The following is a 24433-nucleotide window of genomic DNA, read 5'->3' as shown; positions in this document are numbered from 1 at the left end:
TGAATTCAGCGGTACAGTGTCACTTCAGGATGCATTAGCAAATCTGAAAAAAGGAGCTTTGTTTGTTCTAGATATTTTACATACTTAAAACAGAAAGGTTTGAAAATCCCAGGTATAAAGAAAGTTACAAGCACAAATAGCTTCTGCACAGAACAAAATAGCAATAAGAAATATATGTCTCTGCAGTAAAAATTTACACATTTCCTCTTTGGGTTTGTATATTAACTTTTTAAAAATGTCATTCTCTGGCTGTGAGCATCGCTGACAAGGTCGTACTTTATTGTCCATTCCTAGTTGCCCTGAGAAGGTAGCAATAGGTCTGCTTTTGTGAAGCACTGTGTGTAACTGATAAAACTGGCCACTTCAGAGGACAGTTAAGAGGTATCTATGTCAGTGTGAGACTGGAGTCACATACAGGCCAGATCTGTTTGGTTTGATCACATTCCCCACCACCCCAACCCTCACACTGATTTATCTTTTAGTACATATTCAGTGAGCAGGAACTTAGTAAGATGGAGCAGGGGGTGGAGGGAAGTTCTCTCAATTGAAAAACCATTATTGTTTTAAAGTTGCAAACACATCAGAGATTTCAAAAGGTTCTAAACACTCCTAAAATCCATCAGGAACACTGGAGTGGAAAGAATGGGAAAAAATTATGTTCATCCCTCTGGCCAACCCAGAATTCCAAAAATAGTTCAATGTATTTGCATCATTTGACTAACTGCTCGTGTCTCCTGAACACCCCCTAATTATTGCAAAATGGAAAGGTTTCTGGGCATGAAGTAATTTTCCACATGGTCTACAGTTTGAATTCCTGTCTGGATACGTGTGCACTCGAGCTAAGCTGCTAATGTTCCAGGCTAGGTCATGCAGTTAACACAGGGCAGAAATTGCGAGCTTCTGTATACTGAAGACAGCTACCCCTGGGAAAATAGCAGCTCCAAACGAGCTCCCACACTAAACAGAGGGCTCTATGTTTGCCCTATGCACTAAAAGTGGCACGGGAAAGAGGGAGGGAGTCATTGGGAGAAGGGGTGGGTGGGTGGAGGAGCAGTCTTTTCCATTGACAGCTAGAATCAGGTAAAAGCAGTTCCAGGGGACAGGGTGCCTTTGTTACACTGACACTCATTATGGAACACGTTTGCTTTTCAAAATCCTAAAATGCTGACTCTTGGATGGATGGAACTCTTTTCTTTAAAATGCAGTGGAAGCAGAGTCTTTGAATATTTTTAAAGCAGAGGTAGATAGATTCTTGATTAGCAAGTGGGTGGGGGTGGGGGGGAGTTGGAAGGTTATAGGGGGAATGAGGAGCTGAGGTTACAATCAGATCAGCCATGATCTTATTGAATGGCAGAGCAGGCTTGAGGGGCCAAGTGGCCTACTCCTGTCCCTAATTTGTATGCAGTTTAGGCCTTTCGTCCAGTTGGCCCAAACTGCTCTTCTGCTAGGGTCTGAATGAAAAATAGAAGAACTTTATGCAATCATATAGCATGAAGAGGTCATTCAGTCCATTAAGTCTGCTCTAGCTCTTTGAAATAAACTGTTTAATTAGTCCCAATCTCCTGCTCTTTCCCCATAGCACTGCAAAAGATTCCTTTTCAAGCATATATCAACTCCCTTTTGAATTTTATGTTACGAATATTGTTTCATTTTTAGAAGCAAAGTAATGTAGAGGTCAGTGGAATGTGGCTTCACTTCTTAATATCTGTAAGTCATTTCAAAGCTTGGAGGAAACCTGGTATGAGAGATGATATTTTAAAAAAATAAATGACTTTCCTCAAGTTATTGATCATCTCATTTGGGTACCAGGGGCCTCCTGTACTTTACCAAAATCACTATATGCATTTCCAAGCTTTGAGCAAGTGCCAGAAAGCTATTTAACTATTGGGGCCATCATAGCCACGCCTCATCATGCGATGGGCACCACACTCCAACTGTGGCTAAACTAAGGCTGTACGCAAGTTCCACGTCACCTCCTTAATTTTGTATTCTAAGCCTTTGGATGCAAAACACCTTATTCCTACTTAACTATCTTGACGTTTTCTTTTCTCTGAACAAACATATGAAAATAAATGACCGTTAACTGTTAACCGTTAAATTACTGCATCAATTACCAGGCCTCTGACAGGAGGAGATTGCTGTTTTCCTGGTCATTTTCAGCCCACACCCGATGATGCTGAAAAATAACCAGCCTGATTACAACAAAGCTGCTCCAGCCATTCAGCGTGAGGTTTATTATGAAGCCTACTATACCCTGAACCACAATTATTGAGACCCACACCCCCAGATGTGCTCTCATGGAGCAGCAATAGGTTTGCATTAAATATATACACTCACAGAACATTCTTATACTCAAGGGTTTGACAGACTGCCCCTGTTCACTTGCACTTACCGCTGCCACTTGTTGTTGGATGGCTTGGCTGGCAAATCGCGCCACGTGATTTATTATTGGCGAAAAGTTGGTGGGTCCATAAAATCGAATGTGGGGTAGACAGGCTGTGTACGCTTGCACGATGCCTTCTACACCTACAACAGGAGGAAACTGTGAGATTACAGCCTAATCCATATATTTCCCGCCTGCATTCAGTGAGCAAAGGTAAGTCAGTCCAGGGCTTGTACTAGATGTGTCCTCATTAACTCACACATATGTAGTTTTAATACAAATTCCTTTATATATTTATCCAGTTTTAGTACAGCCCAGTTAAAGGCAGCATTTGAGGGACACTGTGGCTGTGTTACTGGGCCAGTAATCCAAATTCTCAAAGCAAAAATCCATCGAATGCAAATTAAAATCCCACTGGAAGAGTTTGAAGATTTAAAATTAATTTACGAAAAATCTGCTATTCAAGCACTGACACCAGAAAAAGTGACCATTCAGCTGTCAGTTTGCCCCAAAAACCCAACTACTTCAATATCGTCCTTCCGGGGAAGGAAACCTGGCATCTTAGCCAGTTTGGTCTATAAATGATTTTTTAAAATTCATTCATGGGATGTGGGCTTCGCTGGCTGGGCCAGCATTTATTGCCCATCCCTAGTTGCCCTTGAGAAGGTGGTGGTGAGCTGACTTCTTGAACCACTGCAGTCCATGTGGTGTAGGTACACCCATAGTGCTGTTAGGAAGGGAGTTCCAGGATTTTGATCAGGTGACAGTGAAGGAACGGTGATATATTTCCAAATTAGGAAAGTGAATGACTCGGAGGGGAGCTTCCAGGTGGTGGTATTGCCATCTATCTGCTGCCCTTGTCCTTCTAGGTGGTAGTGGTCGTGGGTTTGGAAGGTGTACGCTTACATAAACGCCCTCTGAAGTGGCCTAGCAAAACACTCAGTTGTATATGATAGGGACGCTTCAATAGAGTGGCCCATCACCACTTTCTCAGAACTAGGAATGGGCAATAAATGTTGGCCATGCCAATGATGCCATGTCACTAGAATAAATTTTAAAAGGACAGAAATCCTGCTTTAACCAGGGGCCTTATGTGGTTTGCAGTAATGATGTCATCATAAACATATTATTTAGCAAATGTTTCCTCCCAGGTGTAGACCACTTGTGACTTTCATCATAAGTATTAATATATCATTAATTACATTCTCACTGTCTTATCAATTACATTGTTAAGGTTAAGAGGAACAGATGATGGGTATTAATTATCTTTGAGCACACATAAATAGGGGATTGCTGGGACACTGGGTGGAGTGGGAGGAGAGCTGTGAGACTGAACAAGTCTATAAACTCTCACAGTTGAGAAAAGCTTTGCGTCTTGGTTTCATTTTCACCAATCAGCTTAGACCCTATTAGCAATAAGGATGTCATATGATGTGCTTCAATGCGATTTACATCATCAGTTCATAAGGCTGTAAATTGAGAGGCCTTCTGGTTCTCAGAGAAGGAAGTCTAACTTCACTCTTTTAATTTACAAAAGATCCCCCTCCAGCAGTTCAAATCATAATCCCATACTTTTTTGTTTTTTAAATTTAGCTTCTTTAAACAAACTGGACTCAGCCCAGTCTAAGTTTAGTCTGGACACAATATTTTGGTGGAAGTGAAATACCTTCACATGCTCAGATTTCAGGGTCTATGAGGTGTTCATGTCAATATACAAAATGTTTTTCCCATTTGTTGTTAAGCATGAAAGGTTAATGTCTAATGAAAGCTGCAATAAATAATTAAATAGTTAGAGGATGGACTACAAACAAGCCATGAAATCTCCCACAGTGTGAATATGGAAGGAGTGGGCACTTCTCACAGAATCATAGCCCACCCATGGAAGGAAATGCCACTAGGTTCCTGTTGACCACAGCTATTGATGAAGCAGATGGCTCTACAGAACCCAAAGGATTATTTTCATTCAATTCCTCTTCTTCTTGGGTCCCTGCTCCATGCAATGTTCCTCAACAGAGAAGTTGGACAACACACTCCTCTTCTAGTAACATAAACTATGTAAAGACTTGTGCAAGAGTAGCCCAGGGTTCCCTAGTTGCCTTTTTGTTGCCTTTCTGCCTGGAACATTGGATAGTCTAATGGCATTCAGGAGATTATGCAGAGATGAGAAACTGTCAAATCCATGACAGTTCAATGGAGCAGCAAATTTGAGTCATAGTGCCATCCCCAGCCGCTATAAAAGTACCCATCTTATTAAATGATCAGTATAGTTCAAAATGTTTCCAGAATAAGTATAAAAATGCAACTATTGCTTTTTTCCAAGTTCAGAGTTCCTCATTGGGAATTGGAAGATGGAGATGGAAAGGGAGGGGAAGCAGAAATTGAAACATTTAATTGATGAAAATTAAATAAACTTTTCCTCTTCCATCTTAAATCATTATTTGAGGCTTCAGGCACTAGACCAGTTTTTTGCCTGAAAGACCAGGTGGGCAATGTATTGTCAGGTTTCTGTTGATGCTACTGTGAATACAGAAGCAGTTCCAAAGTGGCAGGTATGGCTCACCAAGATAAGCCGAGTGAGATTAAGGGCTCACTGTGTTGGCGAAGTTGCCCATGTTGGTAAACCAAGCACCTCAATAAAATGGAGCAGCCATCTTAACAATCTACTTCCAGTCAACACTATGACTATTATAGAGGCCTTGTTTAGGATCAACACTTCATGGTTTAAAACTAAGCGCTAAAGATTTGAGAAGCATAATATGAACAACTTTCTAAAGTGGAGGCAATTTGCCAAGATTATGAAAGCATTATTTTTCTATACAAATTGCAGCAACTCACAGGCAATCTCTTTGTACAGCAAAGTCAGATGATCCCAGGCATCATTTCACAAGAGCAATGCACTCAGAGAATAACACTAGCAGTAACAAGCACAATTGTGGGGATTTAAGTAGGCTGTGTCATTGTACTGATCGTTGTTCATTACCAGGAACAGGAAAAATCCAAACACAACTAGCAGACAAGGACACAAGATACAAGGATGCCCAACTCCGAGAATCATAGTGAGTGAAGGCAGATGGAGAGAGTTACAGGAACTTTCACCAGAATACACTAACCTGTACAAAAGGGGTTTGTAGGATTGAAGTTAATGGCAAATTCATGAGACACCTGGGAATACAAAAGCAGTGAAATACATTATGTTGACACTTTCCTGACAACTAATAATAAATACAACAGCTTATTTTAGTTCTTTCTGGGCTGTTTTATCGTCTTGTTCACATCTCCACATACTTCTGTATCTTGATATTTCTTTTCCTCACAGCCCCATTAACTACCCTCTTGGCAACAAAGATTTTCAGTTGCTCCAAGGTAAACATTAATACAGCTCTATGACTTGTTCCTTGGACCTGTGTGTACGTGAGAGAGCCTTGGTCCAGAGCATCTTCCCCAAAATACCATTAGAATCAAAAATACAAGCACATACCTATCTCCTCTTCTCATCCTTTCATGGAACCTTCTGAGAACCATGCCCCATTACTGAGAGGAAAGTCAATTTTCAGCTTAATATGTTGGAATAGTGAAAATCAGGGTGGAAACGCTTGATGGGGCACAAACCAACTCTGAAGACAGCAAGGTACAATTTATGTCGCCAGGTTTTGTGTTTATTTATGGAGATATTCTGGATTTAGGGTCAATTTGCAAGACTGCAGAGCACACAGCAATGATTTCAGTACCAATGGCAGTGAAATGTTGTGTGCCCATCATTGCTGCTGTTCAAGGTAACAATAAAAGGAGGAGGGGCAGGAGGAAATCTGTTATGCTGGTCATGATCAAAAGAATGTCACAAATCAACTGCAAGAAGCTTGAATCCCAGCATCTCATAGTGCATGTTCTTAAAAGCACAGATGTAAATAGCCATTTCTCTAAAATCTGCTGAATGTTTGACTTTTGAAACTGCGAACAATTCTTCACTGGCCGTTCAAGTGTTAAAGTAACCAGCCAGTTGGATACAGAATGCACACATTATAATATTATATATATATTTAATCATAGGTAAAACAACAGCTCTGACTTTCAGCAGGAGCTGTATCCACTAATTGACTGGGACGCTGTTAAAGTCTTTTTCTATTTCAGTACCAGTTTATGATGCATCCCAGTGCCTCCAAATTTAAGATTACTTTTGCAATTGATTTTTGGAGTGTGGAATTGATTTTATAGATTCACTGGATCAATAAGAGTTCTAACATATAAAACAAAGGCTGTGCCTCAGGGCAAGAAATCATTACTTCCACATTGACACTGGTGGAAAGGGTGAATTGGCTGGCACCTCAGTCTCCTTTCAACTTGCCAGTGCTTCAAGTGACAAGCTTGTACCTTGTAGCATGCAACTTGGATTTACTAACCTATAAAATCACAGCAAACATCAGTTTATTTTTATTCATTCATGGGATGTGGGTAGGAGCTCTTGTGGTGCAGTGGTAGTGTCTCTACCTCTGGGCCTAGAAGCTCTAGGTTCAAGTCCCACTTCTGGACTTGATGGCTGTAAATCTTTCCAATATGCCTGATGGCAGGTGGTAAGATCAGAAGTTTCCTGGTCAGCTATACTGTGGAAGGCAATAGCAAACCACTGTAGTGCTTTGCCAGCATAACCATGGGCAAAGCCCATGGATGCCAATACTCTCTAACAGCTAGGTAGCTGAGGAGGGATGTGAGTGTTTCTGGCAAAGCCAAAATTTATTGTCCATTGCTAATTGGCATTCAGAAGGTAATGATGACAATGCAATTATTTGCTAAGCCATTTCAGAGGGTCTGGAGTCACGTGTAAGCCAGATTGGGTAAGGATGGCAGATTTCCTTCCCTGAAGCACAGTGAACCAGATGGATTTTTATAACAATCTAGCAGTTGCATTGTCACCATTACTGGGGCTAGATTTTTATTACAGATTTATTTGATTAAGTGAATTTAAATTCCCCAGTTGCTGTTCTGGTAGGAATATATTACATTTGTGCAAAACCTATCAGATATAGGAAAGCTGTAGTTTGCTCTGCTTTATAATGTTACATTGCACAGTTCCTTGTCTACAGTCAAATTTAATGGAAGATTGGCACGTGACTGATTTCAATACAATTGAATTCAGACAATTAGCATGTCTTGTAACTGGGTAGCTCCTGAAACAGAATTTTGTTCAGAACAAGTGGGCATTGTGCAGTCAGGAAAAGATAAGAAGAAAAAGCAGGGATCAAAGTACAATTTGCATCAGGACTTGTGTTCTGATGAAGGGCAAAAAACAAAAACAGAATTACCTGGAAAAACTCAGCAGGTCTGGCAGCATCGGCGGAGAAGAAAAGAGTTGACGTTTCGAGTCCTCATGACCCTTCGACAGAACTTGAGTTCGAGTCCAAGAAAGAGTTGAAATATAAGCTGGTTTAAGGTGTGTGTGTGGGGGGCGGAGAGAGAGAGAGAGAGAGGTGGTGTGGGGGTGTGGTTGTAGGGACAAACAAGCAGTGATAGAAGCAGATCATCAAAAGATGTCAACAACAATAATACAAAAGAACACATAGGTGTTAAAGTTAAAGTTGGTGATATTATCTAAACGAATGTGCTAACTAAGAATGGATGGTAGGGCACTCAAGGTATAGCTCTAGTGGGGGTGGGGAGAGCATAAAAGATGTAAAAAAAAATAAAATAAATAAATATTTTCTTTTTTTCTTTTTCTCTTTTTATAATGGAAATAGGTGGGAAAAGGAAAATCTTTATAATTTATTGGAAAAAAAAGAGAAAAGGAAGGGGGAAACAGAAAGGGGGTGGGGATGGGGGAGGGAGCTCACGACCTAAAGTTGTTGAATTCAATATTCAGTCCGGAAGGCTGTAAAGTGCCTAGTCGGAAGACGAGGTGTTGTTCCTCCAGTTTGCGTTGGGCTTCACTGGAACAATGCAGCAAGCCAAGGACAGACACGTGGGCAAGAGAGCAGGGTGGAGTGTTAAAATGGCAAGCGACAGGGAGGTTTGGGTCATTCTTGCGGACAGACCGCACGTGTTCTGCAAAGTGGTCGCCCAGTTTACGTTTGGTCTCTCCAATGTAGAGGAGACCACATTGGGAGCAACGAATGCAGTAGACTAAGTTGGGGGAAATGCAAGTGAAATGCTGCTTCACTTGAAAGGAGTGTTTGGGTCCTTGGACGGTGAGGAAAGAGGAAGTGAAGGGGCAGGTATTGCATCTTTTGCGTGGGCATGGGGTGGTGCCATAGGAGGGGGTTGAGGAGTAGGGGGTGATGGAGGAGTGGACCACGGTGTCCCGGAGGGAGTGATCCCTACGGAGTGCCAATAGGGGGGGGTGAAGGGAAGATGTGTTTGGTGGTGGCATCATGCTGGAGTTGGCGGAAATGGCGGAGGATGATCCTTTGAATGTGGAGGCTGGTGGGGTGATAAGTGAGGACAAGGGGGACCCTATCATGTTTCTGGGTGGGAGGAGAAGGCGTGAGGGCGGATGCGCGGGAGATGGGCCGGACACGGTTGAGGGCCCTGTCAACGACCGTGGGTGGAAACCTCGGTTAAGGAAGAAGGAGGACATCAGAGGAACTGTTTTTGAAGGTAGCATCATCGGAACAGATGCGACGGAGGCGAAGGAACTGAGAGAATGGGATGGAGTCCTTCCAGGAAGCGGGGTGTGAGGAGCTGTAGTCGAGATAGCTGTGGGAGTCGGTGGGTTTGTAATGGATATTGGTGGACAGTCTATCACCAGAGATTGAGACAGAAAGGTCAAGGAAGGGAAGGGAAGTGTCAGAGATGGACCACGTGAAAATGATGGAGGGGTGGAGATTGGAAGGAAAATTAATAAATTTTTCTAAGTCCCGACGAGAGCATGAAGCAGCACCGAAGTAATCATCGATGTACCGGAGAAAGAGTTGTGGAAGGGGGCCGGAGTAGGACTGGAACAAAGAATGTTCCACATACCCCATAAAGAGACAGGCATAGCTGGGGCCCATGTGGGTACCCATAGCCACACCTTTTATTTGGAGGAAGTGAGAGGAGTTGAAGGAGAAATTGTTCAGCGTGAGAACAAGTTCAGCCAGACGGAGGAGAGTAGTGGTGGATGGGGATTGTTCGGGCCTCTGTTCGAGGAAGAAGCTAAGGGCCCTTAGACCATCCTGGTGGGGGACGGAGGTGTAGAGGGATTGGACGTCCATGGTGAAGAGGAAGCGGTTGGGGCCAGGGAACTGGAAATTCTTGATGTGACGTAAGGTGTCAGAGGAATCACGGATGTAGGTGGGAAGGGACTGGACAAGGGGAGAGAGAAGGGAGTCAAGATAACGAGAAATGAGTTCCGTGGGGCAGGAGCAAGCTGACACGATCGGTCTACCAGGGCTGTTCTGTTTGTGGACTTTGGGTAGGAGATAGAAGCAGGCCGTCCGAGGTTGGGCGACTATCAGGTTGGAAGCTGTGGGAGGGAGATCCCCAGAGGAGATGAGGTCAGTGACAGTCCTGGAAACAATGGCTTGATGTTCAGTGGTGGGGTCATGGTCCAGGGAGAGGTAGGAGGAAGTGTCTGCAAGTTGACGCTCAGCCTCCGCAAGGTAGAGGTCAGTGCGCCAGACAACAACAGCACCACCCTTGTCAGCGGGTTTGATGACAATGTCAGGGTTGGACCTGAGAGAATGGAGTGCAGTAAGTTCAGAGAGAGACAGGTTAGAATGGGTGAGAGGAGCAGAGAAATTGAGACGACTAATGTCACGCCAACAGTTCTCAATGAAAAGATCAAGAGAAGGTAAGAATCCAGAGGGAGGGGTCCAGGTGGAGGAAGAAGATTGGAGATGGGTAAAAGGATCCGTTGAACTGGGAGAGGACTCCTGCCCAAAGAAGTGAGCCCGGAGACGAAGACGGCGGAAGAAGAGTTCAGCATCATGCCGAGCCCGAAATTCATTGCGGTGAGGGCGTAAGGGTGTGAAACTAAGTCCTTTGCTGAGCACTGAACGTTCAGCATCGGAGAGGGGAAGGTCAGGGGGTATAGTGAATACACGGCTGGGGTTGGGATTGGAAGATGGGGTGGGGACGGAGGGACAGGCAGGGGTGGAGGGTCCTAGATGGGTGTTGGTGTTGATGAGTTGTTGGAGCTTGCGTTCCTTAGCACTTGAGAGAAAGAGAAAAATTTTCTTGTTGAGGCGTCGGATGAGCCGAAGGATAAAATGAAACTGGGGGCACGCACAGCTTTGAAAAAGGGTACAGCGGACTCGAACTCAAGTTCTGTAGAAGGGTCATGAGGACTCGAAACGTCAACTCTTTTCTTCTCCGCTGATGCTGCCAGACCTGCTGAGTTTTTCCAGGTAATTCTGTTTTTGTTTTTGTTTTGGATTTCCAGCATCCGCAGTTTTTTTGTTTTTATCTACAGTAATTCATGAAGGACAGGGGTGGTCAGTGAAAGGAAATCTGTAGTGGGGGTAGGATACAAGAAGCAGAATTTTCGATGTGTTGAAATACGGAAGCTTGGGGATGGGAGGCTGGCCAGGAGAGCTTTGGAATAGTCAAATCTGGAGATGGCATGTGGGGCTAAGTGGGAAATGTTGCAGAGGCAGGAGGAGACAGTTTTTGAGTTGGAGATACGAGGCACAGAATCTCAGCTTGCTGTCCAATACTTAAGCACAGTCCTGCTGAGCTTGAGTGAATAGAAAGGAAAGGGGATAAAATTGGTGACTAGAATTCCAAATCTCTGGCAGGGCTAAAGATGATGATTTTGGTTTTCATACTGACAGATGGAGGAAATTGTGGCTCATCCAAGACTAGATGTTGAGCAAGCAGTCTGGCATCACCAAAGCTGTGTGCTGTCAGTGGACATGGGAAAGCTGACCCTGTGTTTAAGAATGATGTCACCAAGGACAGCATGTAGTTCAGAAAGAGGATGGGGATTGCCAAGGATAGATCCATGGGAAATTCCTAAGGTAGGACTCCTGTGAGATAGGATGAGAAGCCATTACTGGAGAATTTCTGGCTGCAATTGAGCAGATAGGAGCGGAACTAAATAAAGGCATTCCTAATGAGCTAGACAACAGAGGGGAGGTGCCAATATGTCCAAGGGTACAAGAGAGCAGCAAGTGGTGTTAGGGACATGAATTCAGAGAGGGCACAAAGGGAAATGAGAGAAAGTAGAGAAAGATGTTAATTCAGGGTTAGGGTGGTGGGGGTGGAGGGGAGGCTTTGCTTTGTAGACAAGGGAAAAAGGTGGAAGCAGCAGTTCATGAGCTTCTCACACTTGAATGTGAAGATGGAGTGCCTGAGGAGAGCAGATTTAGAGAGATTTTTGCTAATGAAGAAAATAAGCCACAGTTATCTATTTTTCTCCAGGATAATCCTGAAGTAGTGGATGGTTTTGACATTGAAGAGTAAGGCCCATTAGTACGTGATTTAGTGCTGCCAGATCTAGTTAAACCAGTTGTTCTGTTGTAAACTTCAACGCATCCAAAATTCTGCTTCCTGTTGTCACGAAACTATCATATTTTTCATAATATTATTGTCAGGTATTGCAAAGTAGGCTTATGTTTGTGCGTGTGTCTGATTTAATTAAATTAGAGATGATTAGACTGGAAGGTTTAACTTATCAAAAGAATCATTTGTAAAAGGGCATTTGAAATGCTAAGGAGTGAGCAAGGGTAAAGTCAGCAGATAGGGTGTGAATGAAATTTGCATTTTTAGATAAAGGAAAAAGTTGGATTTTCAAAGAGACATGATAAGGGTTTTTACATCTGGCAAAATAAATAGGGCAAGGTTATTATGTTGATTTTTCCCAAAAGTGCTGACCACAAGGACACATATTATGGGAAAAGTAAATTCCAAAGACATAGAGAACAATGAGAATTACAAATCAAAGAAGGTGATATACTTAAAGAAGGATGGAAGGCTATTAACGGTGCAATTGTCAGCGATTTTTCGTGACCCGTCCAACGTTACGGTTGGCAGATGGGCCAATCAGCCTTTATATCTCTGATGAAACCTCATCCAAGGGTGGGATGTAATTTCCGTTAGGATATAAAATTAAAAGAAATATTTTTATGCATTTTTATGAGACGTGTTTTCAGATGCTTGATTGTGCTGCATGGACATTTTTTGCAGCTTTTTTGTGCTTTATTTTATTATTTACAAGTCTGCAGCTACCTGAGGCAGCTGTCTGACTTCAGGGAGCTCTCTCGAAACGCTCACCCGCACCCGGATAATGTGGTCGCCCGCCCTCTTCCCGCCCACCCCAGCAGTAGTGAGCTTCTCAGCGTGCATTTCACGCTGTGTGAAATCACGGTTGGGGGCTGATCGTGGTTGGGGGTCCGTTTCCTGACCGCTCCCGGGCCTGCCAATCACGTACGCCCAATGAGGGCAAAATTCAGGCCTATGTGCGCGTGTGGCCAGGTAAAATCTAAAAGATACACATTGTGAAACAGACTTGGGAAAAAGCCTCTAGGCACTTTGCAGAATTCTGCTGTTCCAGTAATCAAGGGTGGAATTTTCCAGCCAGCGAGCTATTCAAATCCCCATTCGCATCGGCGGGACTGGGCGATCCCACCAGTGTGGAAGGATAGAAGATCCTCCCCAAAGTTTTGTTAAAAGCCCCTGAATTCCACTGTCGAGAGTGGGTGCTTGTGATAATCTTGCTGGTTTTGCCTATATAATTTTAAAATCTATTTTGGAATTTTGCCTTAAAGGCGGTGTATATTTGAGAGTCTGGTTAACTAGGAATTTTGGGAATTCTTATAATATTAAGTAACCATGTATTTGTAATCTTGTGTATATGTTTTATTTTTTTCTTTTGTTAATATGTTTTAATTTAATTCTTAAAAATCTCTAAAGGTGTTAGTGGACTCATTACTTCTGAATTCAGTGTACAAATCTTCTCGTAATAAATACAAATTACAAAACAGTTGTGATACCGTGGCAAAATTTCCCTTGTGGATTTGGTCAGCCTGGTAAATATCACCTGCCATATCATACATAACACTGTATCCTATCCCCTGCTACTGATTTCCTTTTATTAATCATCCCTGTCCTTGCTGAGTTATGTTAGCTCCTGCTCTCACAGCAGATACACACAGGTCTATGCCCCTTGGACTTGAGGAAGTAAAGTGGAGGACGGATTTATCAGAGTGAATGAGCAAGGTGAAAGAGAGTAAAGGTTTCATTGAGGACCATGACATAACAGGTGGTGATGAGGGAGCAGCTGAGTACATTGATGGCTGCAACAATATCATTGTGAATGGAGGACCAAAGATGTGAGAGCTGGGAGTTTAAGTTTCATTGTAAGTATTAAACAAAACCTACAATTTGGTTATGAATTAAAGCACCTCTTATCAGTTTGTTTTGTTACCATTCTATCCGGCATCGTAACTGCCATGGAAAAAAAATCTTGTTACACAAAGTATGATTTTCCTTAATATCCTTTGACTGCTAAATTAAATTATTACTTAATATGTATCTCCTGTCATTTTTATTTCAAGGAACACTAATAACTTTGCTTAACTATGTTCAACCTTGAGAGGTGAAAAATAAAAATCAGCCAAGGTTCTTGTACCAAGTTGCTGCTTAATGACTACCCCGCTTAATGCGTGGGTAGTCAGTGGATGAGGATTGCTTAACAATCCTCCCTCAAATAGCCCTCCAACACTCACTGCTTCATAAGTAACGACATTCCAGGCACTGAAAGTTTAAAATTGCCTGTGAGATTTACTGCGTCATGAGGTAGAAATAGCTCCATGGGCGTTTTCATGTACAGAATAAATGTCATGCTCAGGTCATGTGCCCGATCATGTGACTGCAAATAAGGCACCAAACTTGTGCAAACCGTTAATTAAAATAATTTGCTTGCCTGATTTTGGGATGGTGTGGAGGGGCTTTTGCTTGTTCCCAATGAGAATTGAAGGCAGCCTGTACCTCCTAAAGGGGAGTTACACTCTGACTGCAGGCACCTATTTGTGGACAGTGGAGAAGCTGCAAGGGCTGCTCCTGTCCATGCCCTGTCAAAGTATTAAACAAAACCTACAATTTGGTAATGAATTAAAGCACCTCTTATCAGTTTATTTTGTTACCATTCTATCCTGCATCATAACTGCCATGAAATAAAAATCTTGTATCACCTCCCACTAACCCCTGCTTCACCCCACCCCACCTGCTGGTTTCCAGGCACTAATTTGAAGGTTTTGGTAGAAGTGGCAGGAACAGGGACATCTTTTATCCACCAGAAGGTAGGACGATTTCTAACCAAACTGCCTGGCTTGAGGGGATAGATGTGGCAGAGAGAATCAGTGTGAGGAGTAGTTCTGCAGGACATGACTGCAATAGAGGAAAAAATTCAATGAGCTGACAAGTGTAGCTATGGTAAGCCTCCTAAATCATATTTCTCATTACACTCTGATTAGCTTTGTGCTGCCCCCTTGCTTCTGTATTCAATGCTCATCTGTTCCTCAATTACCATCATCCTTCCCCAGGTACTGTAGCACACCACTGGGCCTCCTTCAGCTCCTATTGCAATACTCTGCACCAGTTGCTCTCCTCGCTATTATTTCTTTCACCTCCTCACATTTCTACCATTTTCCACACACCAGCAACACTAATCCTGACTTGGGTGGCCTCGACATTTCACTCTCTAACACTGACACACTTCTTTTTTTCTTGCAGGTCAAGCTCGCACATGGCAACAGGGAACAGGCAGCCTCAGGAGGAGGGCCACGCTTCATCCATGAGCAAATCATAGACATCATAGGCAAAGGATGTGTCAGGAGTCTGGAGGTTAAGTCTTGCAGGGTTTTTAAGCATCTTCCCCTCTTTCCCTTTTCAATAAATCTCATCTTTACACTTGAAGCATAACAGAATTGCAGCTATTTTCATCCATCTCTGCTCACCCATGCCACTAAATGCCAGCTCTTCTCCCTTGATGAGGAAACAAAAGTGTGACTGACTGAGGCAAACTGACCTTAATTGAAGTCTAATTTGATGCTGGAAACTTAACATTAAAGCTGGTCTGTACAACAGTTTGAGAACTCCTCTCTGTTTTTCATTCCTTCTTCCTTTCAATTTGTCACACGTCATCATGTAACATCTTCACTGCTATGATTGGGGACATTTTCATGGGCTAGCTTTTTCCTCCTGGTGTTGTGCATACCCTAATTGGTCTATTGTGCTAATCTTAATGCATGAAAATCATTAAAGAGAGAAAAATCACTAAGGTAAAGATAATTTTTGGTTAAATTAATAGCACTGAAAAATTACAAATGCTTGCACCATTGGCATTTTGTTCAGTAGTCTCTTCTCGAATTCACATTCTCCCCCACCTAAGTACATCACTATGTTAACAGCTTGCTGTTAGATGGTAATGTAATTACTTTGCTATTATACAATCATATATAATTTTTCTTGTTCTAAGTTGTTCCAATGGGTATGCCATTCACAAAAACCACAATTGCCATCACTTTACTGCAGTGCCATTCACAACATGGTGTCAAGGGGCATTTATAGCCCACCTCCTCACCTATGGCCCATGGCAAGCCAGTTGTTCCAAGATGGTATTAGCCTTGGCTCAGTGGTATAAATTTCACCTCTGTGTCAGAAGCTTGTGAATTTTTGCCTGGATTTTCGCCGAGTTGGGATGACTCAGGTGCCCTTTAGAAATGGCAGACAGTTTCCAATTCAGGGAATTCTGACCCCATTCCTAGGCTTTCCGATTTTCACCAGGGCCTTTTAAGGCTACGGGGTGGTTTAGGTCGTAAGCCTGCACCCTGTAGTCCCAACCTGGCCAGCTCCATTGCAAAGATGAGTATCTCCTATTCCTCCACAATTTTCATGGAGTCAGGCCAGGTTTTTAAAGAGCTGTGGCCCCTCAGAGGTGTCGTATAGTCTGCATGAGGGAACCTTTTGAAAAGTAAGTCAAAAGGTCCTTCTCATGCACCCTACGCCAGGCTATATGTCCCTCCACCCACCCCCATGACCCCTCATGCCCCCATGCCAAGCTGTCATCCATTCCCATTGGTTCTATACAATGTATAGTGGGTCAATGAACCCTATAGTGACAATAGGGGCATGAGGGGCCATGGGGGTGGGCGGTGGGGCATAGCTTGGCATGAGGAGCCATGGGGAGTGGGTGGGGAGTGAGCGGATGTGAGGGGTGAGGTCTAAGGGGCCTTACGTTTTTTATTATAACTGGGACAAAGTCCCTCAGCACCTTAGGCAGGCCTTTTAAACAGCCCACCTCAGCCCCTGTGGCTGCTTTCATTCTCTGTCCTAGGTTGGCTGGCCCGACCCTCAGCCTGAATCTGTACCCCGCCGCCAGCAATGAAGATTTCACCTTTGTGAGCACTTTGTCCCAAGGCTGGCATGTGACTCCTGCTACCCGCTTCGAAGTTGAAAATCCAGGTCCTTAAGTCTCACCAAAGAGAATTGAACAAATAATCCAGCCAGATACTTAAATGCAATACTGAGGAAGTGCTGTGTATCAATAATCTTTCTTCCCAAGGACAATCCCATGAAGGAACAAGCTGACAAAGGAAATAGTTACAGCTCCATCACTGAAATCTTCAAGACACATCTTCAGATTATTTCAATTTATAAATTTTCATTATTAGGGCTATGAATTCAGCAGGTCATGCCTGGTTTAGCTAGCACTATCTATATAAATGTTGGCAAAGTACAGATATTAGTCTGTGATGCTGACCCAATTAAAACAGAACCAGATGCACTGTCAGAGATGCCTTCTTTCAAATGAGATGTTAATTTAAGTCTCATTTACCTTCTCATGTGGGCATAAAAAATGCCATGGCATCATTTGAAGAGTAGGGAAGTTCTCCATGATGAATTGGACAACATTTACCCCTCAACCATCTTCAGTAAAGCAGATTATCTGGTCACTGCAGTTTGTGGGACCTTGCTATACACAAACTGGCCATTGAGATGTGGCATTCGCAGAGCCATGTACATGCAACCAATGGTCCCCTGCATCAATGGGAATACCACTACTCTGGCAAAGCCACATGTCCAGTCCTCCTGCTTCTCTCTTTGCTTAGAGAAGAAACTATGAAGTCCTTCTCCTCACCTTACGGAAAATATTATCGTGCTTGCAAACTGATCATAACTTGGATATTAATTAATAACAATTATTGAATCCTCTACAACTACCACATTATGCTTCCCCTCTTCTTCCTCCTCCTTCTCCCCACTTGGACAGCCTCCTGCTCCAAGGTGCCACGTCTCCATTCCTACTGTTCTATGAAAATGTTTGTCTTTATCCACACAGTTAATAACTATACATACGTGTTGGATAGGATCAGTTTCTGTGGTTCCTCATTCTTTATCTCGCCTGGGCTCCCCTTTCTTTGTACGCTATTGGACATATCAGCCCTGTTCCGAACCTGTTTTTCTCTGTAAGGTGTGACTGAAATCTGGAACAAATTGTCCAGATACTGCTTCCCTGCCCTGTTGTGTTGGAGCATCTCCACCTCACACGCCAGCTCAATGACTGAGCCCAAGCATGTCCAGACGGAGGCACTGGCCAGAATATTGTCGTCAGCATGCAGGGGCGGGCCCGACACACCTTCGCGTAAAATAATACGAGATGACATCGGGCGTGCATCCCAGTATTGGAGGCAAAAAGCAGCACCTCCTACTCCTTCTGCACCTCCTTCCTCTTCTGCATCAAATTTCCAATTCTTACAATCTGTTCTGTGGTCCCTCTGCTTTTAGTGATTTGTGTATTTGTACTTTTTTCTCCCCTTTCCCCAGTTAGATTCTTATTTTCCGAGAAATCACCAAGTGAAGCTTCCTTAGTTTACTTGCTGAAATGTAATATCTCACACTTTGAAATTAATTTTCCAATTAAAATGTCTATTCTGCATTTTATTAATGTGTGTGATGGGCTGCATAATGCAAGTTGCCGTTGTGCATGGAGTGGTTAACATTTAAAAAGATTATCACAGTCACTTTGCATCCAATGATATTTGCAGATTAAGTGCTGGCTTTTCCATTTTCAATCCAGGGATATTGCTGTGTCATGGCAACAGACAGATCCACAATATCTCACTATCAAGCCACTAATTAAAAAGGACCTTTCATTCACACTACATATCGTCCAAGAGGGAATAGTTCACACTGTTTTATATACTTGGTACAATACAACTGGAGTCCAGTTTATCAGCCACTGAAGTGCATCTGTAGCTAATTAACAAGAATGTTTTGAATTTGACACAAACATTCACAATTAATAATACATAATAGATGTATTGTGTGCTTTGCAGATCACTCTCTGCAGAAATGCCGATTTAGGAAAAGAAGAACAGATTAATAATGATAGAATTTATTTGAAAAATTATAGCCCATGTCACTTTATACTTAACCTTTTCATTCAGAAAATGTACATTTCAGAACTTGCCATAGCAACGTGGCTCTTAAAATAATTGCAAATCAGACTAGGAGAGATCATTATGATCAGTGCAAAGCAAGAGCAGAATAAAGAATGAGGAATCACAGGCTGAGTTAGCATTAGCCTCATTCACATTTCAAAATTCACCTCAGCAAAATAACTCTGAATATCTAAAAGAATAAAGAGCAGTACTCCATTCATCAAGAAACCTGGCCAGCCTTAGATCTCCAGTGAATATCTGGAATTCTCTCTTCTAGAAAGCTATGGACGCTGGGTCAATTGATTAGATAAGACTGCTAAGGGATACGGAACCAAGGTGTATATATGGATTTAAAATACAGAGCAGTGATAATCTAATTTAATAACAGTACAGACTTGTGAACACTCTTGTTCCTATATTAATCTAGGGAACAGACTCCCTCAAGAAATGGTGGAAGTAGTTTGTGTTCTCAATGAAAATCAGACAGACTTCTTTCAGAAAATAAGATTTTTGAGACACAATATATGGGCAACTTGAGACATGAGATAAAAGTGTCACATGCTTGGGAGGAAGAAGGTGACTTGGATCCTCTGGTTCCTGTAGTATTAGGGTCTTCAGGGTTGAAAGGGTTAATGTGTGGGACTGGAGAAAGAGTACCACCCCTATGATGATATAAGAGAAACACATGACTGAGAGCCGAGAAGGAGAAAGCTCATGGCTTAGATTGAGTAACACCTAGTCTTTTATATCTGTATATAGTTCTATTCATCCAATAAACCAGTTATTGTTCAGACATATCTATGCCTCTGAATCGTTCCTTAGCCAGTTGCAACCAACATACAACATGGTCCGAGAGGTGGTATCTTACAACAGTTCCCAATGCTCTCCCACCATCTCGGTTTTCCTTGTGTCATTTCTGGGCTAATTGTAGACTAATTGAGAGATATTGATTGCTGGGATTAGTACACATTTCTGTTGTTGTTGTTAGCTGCAACTACCAGGATGCTCCAGGGCAGTCAAATACTAATTTACACACACAAGACCCCATAAACAGCAATGAGATAAATGGCCAGATCATCTGTGTGATGCCGAATACTCGCCAGGACACCGGGAGAAATCACCTGTTCTTCTTCGAAATAGCTTCATGCACAGTGAGGGCTACCTGCAGGATTGTATGGCAAATGTATTCACTGCACTGACTCTGCTTAATTCCAATTAAGGATGTGAAGAACTCAGGAGTAATGGGCAGAAGTCAACAAACAACAACTTGCTGAACTCCTTTATAACAAAAAGGAACCAGGATAAGGTTCCTTGAATCATTCAGTTTCTTTCTCTATTTTATATTAGGCAGGAGGGGGAAAAAAGACAACTAAGTCTAAAGGTTCCAACTATAGATCAGTCACAGAAAAACATTGCCATTATCAAGGACCAATTAATAAGAGGAACACATCCTTCTCCTGTTTAATTGATTCACCTTTTCTCCTCAGACATTTGCTGCAGTTGCAAAATTGATATTAGTTTTAATCTCAAAATTATCCTGTTTACATCACGCATACAGACAATGCCCTATTAGATTTGTTTATTGGTGTCAAGTAACCGTAGGCAACTTAGCAGTAAACAGAATTTCAACAATATTACGATCAATTTAATTAAAAGGTTTAACAGATCTAATGACCCAGGTATGAATACAGTTCAAACATTCCCGGAATTTGAACCTCACTAACCGTAGGTCTCCCAAACACAGCTGTGTCTCTGGGTTCAGGTTATTGACATCACATCATTGTGAGCAAAAACAAAAACAGAATTACCTGGAAAAACTCAGCAGGTCTGGCAGCATCGGCGGAGAAGAAAAGACTTGACGTTTCGATTCCTCATGACCCTTCGACAGAACTTGAGTTCGAGTCCAAGAAAGAGTTGAAACATAAGCTGGTTTAAGGTGTGTGTGGGGGGGGGGGGGCGGAGAGACAGAGAGAGAGAGAGGTGGAGTGGGGGTGTGGTTGTAGGGACAAACAAGCAGTGATAGAAGCAGATCATCAAAAGATGTCAACGACAATAGTACAATAGAACACATAGGTGTTAAAGTTAAAGTTGGTGATATTATCTAAACAAATGTGCTAATTAAGAATGGATGGTAGGGCACTCAAGGTATAGCTCTAGTGGGGTTTTTTTTATATAATGGAAATAGGTGGCAAAAGGAAAATCTTTATAAATTATTGGAAAAAAAAAAGGAAGGGGGAAACAGAAAGGGGGTGGGGATGGGGGAGGGAGCTCATGACCTAAAGTTGTTGAATTCAATATTCAGTCCAGAAGGCTGTAAAGTCCCTAGTCGGAAGATGAGGTGTTGTTCCTCCAGTTTGCGTTGGGCTTCGCTGGAACAATGCAGCAAGCCAAGGACAGACATGTGGGCAAGAGACCAGGGTGGAGTGTTAAAATGGCAAGCGACAGGGAGGTTTGGGTCATTCTTGCGGACAGACCGCAGGTGTTCTGCAAAGCGGTCGCCCAGTTTACGTTTGGTCTCTCCAATGTAGAGGAGACCACATTGGGAGCAACGAATGCAGTAGACTAAGTTGGGGGAAATGCAAGTGAAATGCTGCTTCACTTGAAAGGAGTGTTTGGGTCCTTGGACGGTGAGGAGAGAGGAAGTGAAGGGGCAGGTGTTGCATCTTTTGCGTGGGCATGGGGTTGTGCCATAGGAGGGGGTTGAGGAGTAGGGGGTGATGGAGGAGTGGACCAGGGTGTCCCGGAGGGAGCGATCCCTACGGAATGCCGATAAGGGGGGTGAAGGGAAGATGTGTTTGGTGGTGGCAGCATGCTGGAGTTGGCGGAAATGGCGGAGGATGATCCTTTGAATGCGGAGGCTGGTGGGGTGATAAGTGAGGACAAGGGGGACCCTATCATGTTTCTGGGAGGGAGGAGAAGGCGTGAGGGCGGATGCGCAGGAGATGGGCCGGACACGGTTGAGGGCCCTGTCAACGACCGTGGGTGGAAAACCTCGGTTAAGGAAGAAGGAGGACATGTCAGAGGAACTGTTTTTGAATGTAGCATCATCGGAACAGATGCGACGGAGGCGAAGGAACTGAGAGAATGGGATGGAGTCCTTCCAGGAAGCGGGGTGTGAGGAGCTGTAGTCGAGATAGCTGTGGGAGTCGGTGGGTTTGTAATGGATATTGGTGGACAGTCTATCACCAGAGATTGAGACAGAGAGGTCAAGGAAGGGAAGGGAAGTGTCAGAGATGGACCACGTGAAAATGATGGAGGGGTGGAGATTGGAAGCAAAATTAATAAATTTTTCCAAGTCCTGACGAGAGCATGAAGCGGCACCGAAGTAATCATCGATGTACCGGAGAAAGTGTTGTGGAAGGGGGCCGGAGTAGGACTGGAACAAGGAATGTTCCACATACCCCATAAAGAGACAGGCATAGCTGGGGCCCATGTGGGTACCCATGGCCACACTTTTTATTTGGAGGAAGTGAGAGGAGTTGAAGGAGAAATTGTTCAGCGTGAGAACAAGTTCAGCCAGACGGAGGAGAGTAGTGGTGGATGGGGATTGTTCGGGCCTCTGTTTTGGGGCCCCAGCTATGCCTGTCTCTTTATGGGGTATGTGGAACATTCCTTGTTGCAGTCCTACTCCGGCCCCCTTCCACAACTCTTTCTCCGGTACGTCGATGATTACTTCGGTGCCGCTTCATGCTCTCGTCAGGACTTGGAAAAATTTATTAATTTTGCTTCCAATCTCCACCCCTCCATCATTTTCACGTGGTCCATCTCTGACACTTCCCTTCCCTTCCTTGACCTCTCTGTCTCAATCTCTGGTGATAGACTGTCCACCAATATCCATTACAAACCCACCGACTCCCACAGCTATCTCGACTACAGCTCCTCACACCCCGCTTCCTGGAAGGACTCCATCCCATTCTCTCAGTTCCTTCGCCTCCGTCGCATCTGTTCCGATGATGCTACATTCAAAAACAGTTCCTCTGACATGTCCTCCTTCTTCCTTAACCGAGGTTTTCCACCCACGGTCGTTGACAGGGCCCTCAACCGTGTCCGGCCCATCTCCCGCGCATCCGCCCTCACGCCTTCTCCTCCCTCCCAGAAACATGATAGGGTCCCCCTTGTCCTCACTTATCACCCCACTAGCCTCCGCATTCAAGGGATCATCCTCCGCCATTTCCGCCAACTCCAGCATGATGCCACCACCAAACACATCTTCCCTTCACCCCCCTATCGGCATTCCGTAGGAATCGCTCCCTCCGGGACACCCTGGTCCACTCCTCCATCACCCCCTACTCCTCAACCCCCTCCTATGGCACAACCCCATGCCCACGCAAAAGATGCAACACCTGCCCCTTCACTTCCTCTCTCCTCACCGTCCAAGGACCCAAACACTCCTTTCAAGTGAAGCAGCATTTCACTTGCATTTCCCCCAACTTAGTCTACTGCATTCGTTGCTCCCAATGTGGTCTCCTCTACATTGGAGAGACCAAACGTAAACTGGGCGACCGCTTTGCAGAACACCTGCGGTCTGTCCGCAAGAATGACCCAAACCTCCCTGTCGCTTGCCATTTTAACACTCCACCCTGCTCTCTTGCCCACATGTCTGTCCTTGGCTTGCTGCATTGTTCCAGTGAAGCCCAACGCAAACTGGAGGAACAACACCTCATCTTCCGACTAGGGACTTTACAGCCTTCTGGACTGAATATTGAATTCAACAACTTTAGGTCGTGAGCTCCCTCCCCCATCCCCACCCCCTTTCTGTTTCCCCCTTCCTTTTTTTTTTCCAATAATTTATAAAGATTTTCCTTTTGCCACCTATTTCCATTATATAAAAAAAACCCCACTAGAGCTATACCTTGAGTGCCCTACCATCCATTCTTAATTAGCACATTCGTTTAGATAATATCACCAACTTTAACTTTAACACCTATGTGTTCTATTGTACTATTGTCGTTGACATCTTTTGATGATCTGCTTCTATCACTGCTTGTTTGTCCCTACAACCACACACCCCCCTCCACCTCTCTGTCTCTCTATCTCTCCGCCCCCAACACACACACCTTAAACCAGCTTATATTTCAACTCTTTCTTGGACTCGAACTCAAGTTCTGTCGAAGGGTCATGAGGACTCGAAACGTCAACTCTTTTCTTCTCCGCCGATGCCGCCAGACCTGCTGAGTTTTTCCAGGTAATTCTGTTTTTGTTATATATTCTTGGAGTTCATTTCACTGTAACACTGAGTGCAAACTTCATTATTGGATGGGATCTTAAATTGACACCCCTTCTGCCTGTTCAGGTCAATGCAAAAGGTCCCTTAGCACTGTCAAATGAAGAATAGGGTGCCCTGGGCAACCTTTATCTCTCAGCCAACATTATTAAAAACAGTAAGATAAAGGCAAAATACTGTGGATGCTGGAAATCTGAAACAAAAACAAAAATTGCTGGAAAACCTCAGCAGGTCTGACAGCATCTGTGGAGAGAAAGACAGAGCTAACGCATTGAGTCCATACATCTCTTATTGAAGAGGCAATTCATTCCCACTTCTTGAAGAAGAGTCATACAGACTCGAAACGTTAACTCTGTCTTTCTCTCCACAGATGCTGTCAGACCTGCTGAGTTTTTCCAGCATTTTTTGTTTTTGCATCATTAAAAACAGATGGGCCCAGATCTTCAGGTCTCCGGATCGTCATATCTGGAGGTC

At 43.6% G+C, this 24433-nt stretch overlaps 1 protein-coding gene across 1 annotated transcript in view; it reads right to left on the bottom strand.

Moving 5' to 3' along the window:
* cpne2 (copine II) overlaps nucleotides 1-24433 on the bottom strand; it is a 276356-nt gene that overhangs the window by 61794 nt on the left and 190129 nt on the right. The window contains exons 13-14 of the mRNA XM_041191951.1: nucleotides 5494-5545; nucleotides 2393-2526 (exon numbers count right to left, since the gene is read on the bottom strand). Of these exons, the coding sequence (XP_041047885.1) occupies nucleotides 2393-2526; nucleotides 5494-5545 (186 nt within the window). The remainder of the gene's footprint in view (nucleotides 1-2392; nucleotides 2527-5493; nucleotides 5546-24433) is intronic.

This window comes from Carcharodon carcharias, chromosome 7 (genome assembly GCF_017639515.1).
Source record: "Carcharodon carcharias isolate sCarCar2 chromosome 7, sCarCar2.pri, whole genome shotgun sequence".
Taxonomy (NCBI): domain Eukaryota; kingdom Metazoa; phylum Chordata; class Chondrichthyes; order Lamniformes; family Lamnidae; genus Carcharodon; species Carcharodon carcharias.
This window is presented reverse-complemented; position numbering and strand designations above follow the sequence as displayed.